At 50.4% G+C, this 9120-nt stretch overlaps 1 protein-coding gene across 1 annotated transcript in view; it reads left to right on the top strand.

Moving 5' to 3' along the window:
* Positions 1-208: 208 nt before the first annotated feature.
* LOC142312002 (uncharacterized) overlaps positions 209-9120 on the top strand; it is a 177664-nt gene continuing 168752 nt past the window's right edge. The window contains 2 exon segments of the mRNA XM_075350876.1: positions 209-380; positions 463-586. Coding sequence (XP_075206991.1) covers positions 357-380; positions 463-586 — 148 coding nt within the window. The 5' untranslated portion in view covers positions 209-356.

Genomic DNA, 9120 nt, shown 5'->3' with positions numbered 1-9120 from the left:
GGGACAGGGACAAGATGGCAGAGAGGATATTACACCTCACCCTAGAGATTCTCTTCCGGCTTACTGGAGAGGTGAGAGATTCTGATGACGTCACATTACATCATTGTTATCTATGGGAATAACAGATGGACAGAACTGGAGAGGTGAGGACTCTGGAAATGTCTGTAGTGAGGTTTATTAATGTGTCTCTCCATAACCAGGATTACACAGTAGTGAAGAAGACCTCTAGTGAGCGCTGTCAGGCCCCTGTGTCTGAGGGATGGGGAAGACCCCTGAGCCCAATCACGGGGCCTCCACCTCACCCCCTGAAACATGGGGAAATCAATGACCAGAAGATCCTAGAACTCACCTACAAGATGATTGAGCTGCTGACTGGAGAGGTGACACTACTGGGAATGCTGGGACATTATACAGTAACGCTATGAAGGGATCGGGGGATGACGGTATCATTGTATGTGTCAGGTTCCTATAAGGTGTCAGGATGTCACCGTCTATTTCTCCATGGAGGAGTGGGAGTATTTAGAAGGACACAAAGATCTGTATAAGGACGTCATGATGGAGGTTCCCCAGCCCCTCACATCACCAGGTAATAGACAGGACTAAATACACACGGCCTATAATTATCTGTATGTAAAGAATGAATTCAGTCCCTGTATGTGTCTCCTCCAGTTCTATCCAGTGAGAAGACAACACCAGAGAGATGTCCCCGTCCTCTTCTTCCACAGGACTGTAAACAAGAAAATCCCGATGTTCCTCAGGATGACCAGGTAGATGGAGAGAAGGTGTCATGAAATCTCCCTATGATGTGTAGACGGCTGTGAAGGTCTTGTGTTCAGTCTGATTATTTCCTCCAGTATTATTCACTGAATGGCCAACTAATTAGAGACACTTTCACGCTCACATCTGACATTTATTAGACACATGACCGCAGAGTGCAGCATAAATCGGAGAGATCAGTTTTCAAAATGGGAAGATTGAGCAATCTCCATTACTTCATATACTATCATTTGTCGTAGCACGAGTATTTAAAAAATTACTGACCTCATGTGGTTCTTACATGTAATGGTGTGAAGAGTATAATGAGAATGGTGCAATCAATGAAAAATATCCAGCGATATTGGATCCCCTGAATGTAAGCAACGTATCAAGGAAAATGTCAGCATTAGTTCTGAGAACATGTGGAGCCCAGTTATGCCCTGCAGCTGAATACTGCGATAGAGCTCAACTAATGTGTCCGAATTCAGTCACCATTCCTTACACAGATGGGCAGCAGACGACCAGTTCCAGGGCCATTGCTGATTGATGGAAAAGGAAAGTAAAAAACTTTTTATTTAGCAAAAGAGAGCAAAATTTATAGGGAGATTAGAACCAGCGCTATATACTTACTGAGTCTCTGGCAGGGCTGTAACTGCTCCCGCGGATGCTCTCTTCTTCTTGCACCGCTCATTATTGCACATCCATATTCACTGCTGCTTGCACCCTGTGCCAGTCTTGGCGTCTGTGATTGGTTGAAGTCAGATGCACCCCCAGCTTGTGTGACAGCACTCACTGCATGTAGATGTTGGTTCTATTACCGCAGATAAGTGGGAAAGTATTCTAGAGTCCATTAAAGCACTTTCTGTTAATACGACCCAGAGAAGGTCGCAACTATATCTAGTCCAAAGGGTCTACAGACCCCAAAAGCGCTATTGTAAATGAAACTTAGAACTGACGATAAATGTCCAAGGTGCAGGAGGGAGGGCGCATATTTGCTTCATTTGTTCTAGTTGTGCTCCTATATAACTGATCTCTGGAAAAAGGTAGGCAACTTGATAGTGAGAGTATTAAATGCCGATATACGTTTGAGCCCGAAATTGGCTATCTTAGGAGTAGTAGGAGAGGAGGTAGGCCTTGCTACTACACAACGTGTAATATCGAAAATTCTGTATCAGACCAGGAAAACGATTGCTAGACACTGGTTGGCCGTTAGCCCACTAGGAAAGTCCAAGGCGCCATTCCTAAGCTCAGTAAACAATGGGGTGAGTGAGTTTGCCAGTGATGTGTTCTCTAATTGTTTGCTTTCATGATCATGTATTTGGTATGACTTGTATTGCAAATTTTTCTCACCGGGGAATTATTTAGCTAAGAGGATGAGGGGGGTGCTGGTAAAAAAGGATGGGCTGTTTCTAGTTTCTAATTATATAAAGAATATTGTGTATCTTGATTATATATTTGTATTCAGATAATATCCTGATCTGTTATGACTTTGTACCGCCCTTGCAGCGGTCGAACCGCTCGGATCCGAGTGTCACTGCTCGTGGCTCGAGGGTCTCCGGACCCGGGGGCTCAGGGTCACTCTAAAATGTGATGGGGGTTATTTACAGGGGATTAGATAGTTCGTGACGCCACCCGAGGTGTGCGGTAATAGGGAGTACCGCCGCTGCCGTTGGGAGTACCCGGGGTAATGGAGCGGGGGCAGTCAGATGACGTTACCCTCAATCGGGTAGGGAAGGCCCCGGGACTCTGGATGGTGGAATGGATTGCAAGGGAGCGCAGGCTCGCTGGGGAAAGGGGTAATTGGGTACTCACTCAGAACGAAAGCAGACGCTGACAACGTAGTAAACCAAGTCTCTGGGTGCCGCTGCCCTCTTGGGAAAGCTCGTCCGGGTTCCGTCCCCTGCAGTACTGCCTGATAGTCCGGAGCCTGCCTCCGTGCACAGATTTTAGTAGTGTCCAAGTGGCCCGTAAGATTGAAGCTGTCCGGGCCTTGCTCCCCACTTGTTGGTGTGAAGGAGCTGTGCTCTCAGGAGCTCACGCTTGGGATTTCAGTGGGCATCATTGGTTGGAAAGCCCTATCCCCCTCGTTGCGCTAGTGCCCCCGATCTCTGAGCTTCGTGGGAACAGTCCATAAGGGCCCTATCTTTCACAGGTTAATTGCCGGGTTGCTTGAAGCCTCTCCCCAACCTAGGGTCCAGTACCCCGATGTGCTTTCGATCCCAGACCGGCTATTGTACCTGCTGCTGACCGTCGCCCTAGACTAAGCCAGGCACCCAGTCCCAATATCCAGCGACCGGGTCTCCGACTCCTCCGGGTCCAGACCACCGTCTGCAACCCAATCTACTTCTCCCTTGGGAGCTCCAACTCCCAGCTTCCTCACACTTCACTCCTCTGGAGCCAACTAACTTGTCACCTCCCACCTCCCTGCCTGACCCCTAGGTGGGCGGCCCTATTCCAGCTTAGCAGCCCACTGGTGTGCCTGACAGGGTGTGGTGCGAGGTGTGATTGGGATTTTTGGATGCTGATGGAGGCAGTGCCGCAAGTTGGAAACCCGGAACAAAGAGGGGTTGAGTCCTGCACTGGGAGATAAAGAGCGTGCAGTACCCTGTGACGCCCTGACTAGTCCAGTGGTGTCACAACTATATTGTGCTTAATAAAATTTGTTTAATTTAAAAAAAAAAAAACGGCGTGTGGTCCCCCTCAATTTTGATACCCAGCCATTATAAAGCCTGACAGCTTGGTGGCTGGTATTCTCAGGCTGGGGAGACCCTGGTTATTGGGCTCCCCAGCCTAAAAATAGCAGCCTGCAGCTGCCCCTGATTGTCGCATTAAATGTGACAATCCCGCCACTTTACTTTGCCACCACACCAGGGCTAATCAGTAAGAGCAATCAGGGTAATAAGGGGTTCATATCAGCCCGCATCTGAGAATCCCCTATTACTAATCTGTAAGTGAAAAGAAATAAACACAAACACCGAAAAAATCATTTATTTGAAATAAAATACAAAATAACACCCTCTTTCACCAATTTATTAAACTCAACAGCACCAAGGTCTGTAATGCACACAAGGTCCCACAACGATTCCAGCTCCGCTACAACTGAAGCGACAGCGGGCAGCCATAGAACAAGACTGCTCGCTGTGAGCTTCAAGCAGAGAATGAGCCACGCGATGTGCTGTGACATTACTCAGGTCAAAATTGGGGGGACGCACGCCGATAGTGACACGCAGACAGGGTCTGTGATCACAAGCAGTGAGACGCTGTCACACAGGCTAGAGGTGCGTCTGACTGCAACCAATCACAGACGCCAGGACTGCCGGTGGGGGCATATGGGTAAGCCGGTAATGGCCGATAATAATGCCATGACTACATGGATTGATTTCCATGTTATGAAGATAAACTGAATGTTACGAATTACAGTGGTGTGAAAAAGTGTTTGCCCCCTTCCTCATTTTTTATTCTTTTGAATGCTTGCATAAATAAATGTTTCAGATCACCCACAAAATTTAAATATTAGATGAAAATAACACAAAATGTAGTTTAAAAATGTAGGTCTTTATTATTATGGGAAAAAGAAATCTAAACCTATAGGGTTTTGTGCGAAAATGTAATTGCCCCCTGAACCTAATATCTGTTTGGGCAGACAAAAAGTGCAATCAAGTGTTTGCGATAACTGTCAATGAGTCTTTTACAACTCTCTTGAGGAATTTTGGCCACTCATCTTTTCAGAATTGTTGTAATTCAGCCACATTGGAGGGTTTCAGAGCATGAACCGCCTATTTAAGGTTATGCCACAGCATCTCATTCGGATTAAGTTCAGGACTTTGATTAAGTCACTCCAAAATCACAAAAGACACAGTATGAGGGGGGATGGGTTAGGATGCAATATGAGGAGTGAGTGGGATGAGTGCAGACACACTGAAGAGTGTGAAGGGATGGGTGCGGATACAGTATGGGAATTGAGGGGGGATGGGTGCAGATAGTATGAGGAGTGAGTGGGGGGATGGGTGCGGACACAGTATGAAGAGTGAAGGGGCATGACTAAGGGCGTTAAGCCAGAAACGCGTTAATGTTGATTGTGCACTCTTTGCTCATGCACGAATAAAGAGACACCGTTTGTACCCAGCTGGATTACTCTCCTCGTTGTTTGTTACGCGGCCAGGGCAGAGCCGACATCCGAGTCTGGGCAGCGGTCAGGTCAAGTAGCGGTGAGCTGGACTTTCAATGATTGGTCAGAGAATGTCAGCTCCTCCATCTAGTGAAAGAAACTATCCTGTTGGCAGTGACCAGTATTCCTGGGTTAACAATCTGAAAACCTTGAGAAATGTGTGACATGATGAATTGCTGCAGCTTTTAAAGCCAATGGATCGTTAGATGTGTGTCTCTTATAATGTAGCCATTCAGTGTGTTTTAAGCATGGTGGAGATGACAGGATAAAGCTGATCATAGACATTAGATGTTGTCTTCATCTTCTCACAATTTTCTGGTTGTGGAGACTGCTGGTTGGAAAAATGAACCAATAGATTGGATTTTGATCTTTTGTTTTTTATCAAAATCATTTCACCAAACTTGTCCATCTGTGACTTTTCCAATATTTGTTTCAGGGTGAAGATCTGACCCATATTAATATTATAGAAACATATGTGATAGGTGATGAGTGGTGTAAAGAGGAGATTCCTACAGATAACCGCACAGGTGAGTAGTGACCACTAAATGCAGAGAAGTCACAGATTCTGCTCAATGACTCGCTAGAAGAAGAATTATAACTAGATGTTATTTTTTTATTGGGTTCTGTTTTCAATTTAATCTTTAATATAAATGTTATACTTTAATTTTTGGGGGCTGGTACTGTGCAAACCAGTTTTAATGAAGGGGTGCAGTTGGGTAAGATATGCTGAATTCATTAAGAGGTGTGTGAATTTAAATAAATTCGGCGCATCTTCTCAGTAGCACGCGCCTTGCCAGAAAAGATACTAAAGTTAGGGATGTACTGGAGAAATATTTTCTGTTGGGCGTGAGTTATGCCACCTGGAAATCGCCTGGGGGAGAGAGGCTTCAGCTGGGCTACAAAGCGGCTGCCAGTACTGAAGTACTGGAGCTTTGGCTGTACTCAAGTGAGGGAGCGGTGGCCATCTTGGAGCTTCATCAAAGGTCTGGTGAGTTAGGGGAGCGTGGAAGTGTGACGCCCTGGGCAAGCCAGGGGTCACAGGTCATAACACCACCACACCCTACACCCCAGTTAGGAACACCAAGGCTAACCTAAAATCCTTGTTGCCTTCCTCCAGGGGCTGATGTCCACACCAGGGGGTGGGCCAGGTGGTTGGCTCCGCCCACCAAGGAGTTCACAGCCCTGGAGGCAGGAGTACCAGGCAGATGAGTTTAGGAGGAGGAAGTAGAAGGAAGTGGTAGAGGAGCAAAGGAGAGGAGCTGAAGAAAGGGAAAGTGACAGTTAAGACAGCCTGAAGCTGGTCCGGGTGTGTGCCCCGGACTGAGAGACAGCTAGGTCAGCAGACGGCGGTGACTGTCGGCAGGGGTGACTGTTTGGAGGTTGCTGAAAGGACCGCGGACGGGTGGTGGCCCGGCGGTACCGGAGCGGTATACGAAGAACAGTCAGCACCAGTGGCAGGGGCCTTTCGGATCCCAGCAAGGCTAGGAGTCGCCGTGAATTTGCCAAATCCGTTAGTGAAGGGGATCTCTGGGTCTCCCAACAAGCAAGTCCCGATTGAAGGCAACAGTCCAACCGTTGGAGAGAGACACCGCCACCGCCAGGGCACCAGTTTCTCAGGGCCAGCGCCTGCGGGCAAAGTAGGGCTCCTCCGGCCCATATCCAAGCCGGGGAGCGGGTTACCGGTGGGAACCCATCGCAACCATCATCATCTTAGGTGCAGGAAAAGGGACCGTCACCGTCAACTACTGGGGAAAGCAAGTGCAGCCGTCCGTGGGAACCGTCTTTCCAGCCGTGTGTTTTACCGAGAACTGTGTCATCGTCTCAGGCTGAGTGAGTACCACAGTGCCGCAAGGCACAGCGCTGCCCCCGCGTCCCTGCACCCGACCAAGCCCTGCATCACGCACCCCATCACTGGGCCCCGGGACAACAACCCCCTACCCACGGAGGGGAGAACCAACAACTTTGCTGCTCCCTGTCATCAGTCCCCGGGATCCCCATACAGAGCAGCGGTGGTGTCAACAAATCACCACAACCGTGGGTGGCGTCACGGACAATAAACTATCCCAAATCCCAATCCCCTTTCACTCACGGGCGAGGAGCGCCGCTCGAGTCCCCGGGATCCGGCCCATCGCTCGAGCCACCAAGCAGCAGCAGCCGCAGCGGCAGCCGGACCCGAGCAGTGGGAGAGCGCGGCGTCCCCTCCTCCGCCCGCGACAGAAGCAGGTACCTCCGGCATAGCTCTTGTACTGCCCTGAGAGGGGCCCGGCCTGCTTCTCTGCTTGCTCGGGCCGAGCCGCTCGAGGTCCGGGCTCGGGTTGTCGGGGGCACGAGCGCCTCCGGACCGGGGGCCACGTCGCTCTGTTAAGAGGAGAGGCAGTGGGGTGGTGGTGGTGGTGACGGGATGAGGCGCGCAGCCGGGGAGGGCCGCGCTGTCGTCCAACGGGTCGTGACGCCACCCACGGGTCGTGGTGACGGGATGCACCACCGCTGCGGCTGGAGTGAAGGCGGGCTTGTCCTGGATCGGTGTTGCGGCCGCAGCCTAGATGTTAGCCCCTCCGTGGGTAGGGGCGGTGTGTCCCGGGGCCCTACGGTGGTGGGGACTGGAGCGCTGATGTTGTCGGGGTGCAGGGTGCCATGCCACGGTGTAGTGTCGTGCCCGGATGGCACTGGTGTACTCACGATTGATTCACACTCAGAGTCACTGGTAAACCAAAGTTCGGATGTGGTCGGTGCCCGCGGCTGGCTGCTGATGTCCCCTGTGGGGTTGATGGTGGCCCCTTTTCCCGTGCACCTCCTGGATGTTGTGTTTCGGCTCCCCTGCCTGAGCAGTGGTAGCCCGCTCCCCGGCGTTGAGCTGCCGGAGGAGCCCTCGGTTGCCCGCAGGCGCTGGCCTGTCGGGTGTTTGGCCCTTGGCGGTGGCGCTCACCCGGTCTCTGTGTGCTTTTGCCTTCTTTCGGGACTTTGGGTGTGGATGAACCCATGAGGTCCAGCCAGCAATCAGTCAATTTGCCTATACTCAGTGGCTTCTAAGCTAGGATGGGGTCTGAGTACCCGGTTTCTGGTGCTCTGGTACACGGTTGACTCCACGGTTCGGGAGCGGCGGCTCCAACCCAGGCCCGGTCCGTATGGTTCCGCCGGTTGCTGTACTGGTACTCCTGCAGACGGCCACCACCGTCTGCCTGCCTGACGTTTCCAAGGGGCCCCAAGCTCCTACCCGGGTCCCTGACAGCTGCTCCACTACCACTCACTGTCAACTCAAAACTAAAACTCCAACCGTTTGTGTTTTCTGCCTCAGGCCAGTAGTCTCCTAGGTCTAGCTCCTAGTCACCTGGTGTGCCCTACTGGCCCTGAGGGAGGCATCAGGTCTCCCTTTTGGGTGACATCTGTGTGACCTCACAGGGGATGGGGGTGTGTGTGTATGTGGTAGGTGTAATTACCTGTGACCCCTGGGGTCCAGGGCGTCACACTCTCCCAAGCTGCTTTCACACTGTCAGCCCTGCTCCAGTGCTCCAGAACTGATCTGTTATTTTGACTGATAAGGATCTGCTGGGCTTAGCGATAATCTCTGAGTCCTAGAGCAACTCTGCTGCTGCTGCAGACTTCATTTGTACAACTTCTGCAATATATGTTTCCTGAATGATTCCAGCCGTGAAAGGGAGGTTTAATTGAGCTTTGAAATAGTTCACAATTAGTGCTCCAGCTTGAAAGTGCTAGTTGGGCTTTGAAATAGGGCACAAAAACATTAGTGGGAAAGGCCAAGGTGGTGGTGGAAAGAGGAAAAAGCGTGGTGGTCAATGTGTACCTGGGGTAGATGTTAAGGTTCCTAAAAGCTCTATTGAACAAACACTGGCTCATCCTTCCCAAACACAATTGAAAACTTATGTTACTGGACAGGATACTCCCCTCTCTTTATTTGCCGCATAGGTGTACGACTTGGAGATGAGCGCCAGAATGAGCTTGTGGTACAGTATCTGGCAAGTGCTTTATCAAGTGGTCTCTCCTCTTCTTCATCCTCAACTTCACACATAGTACAGTCCTCATAGGTGGTACCCCAATTACCCTTATTTCCCCCCACGTCACAACTCTCCAACTGCCCAACTAACTGTGGTGAACCACAGATGGGCGAGTCTTCTGAGCTTTTCACACATTCTATTCCATGGGCATCAGAGGTCTGCTCCAAAGATTCCCAGACTCAA

This window comes from Anomaloglossus baeobatrachus, chromosome 5, assembly GCF_048569485.1.
Source record: "Anomaloglossus baeobatrachus isolate aAnoBae1 chromosome 5, aAnoBae1.hap1, whole genome shotgun sequence".
In the NCBI taxonomy this organism is placed as follows: Eukaryota; Metazoa; Chordata; class Amphibia; order Anura; family Aromobatidae; genus Anomaloglossus; species Anomaloglossus baeobatrachus.
The sequence above is the reverse complement of the archived record's forward strand: the minus strand, read 5'-3'. Positions and strand labels throughout refer to the sequence as shown.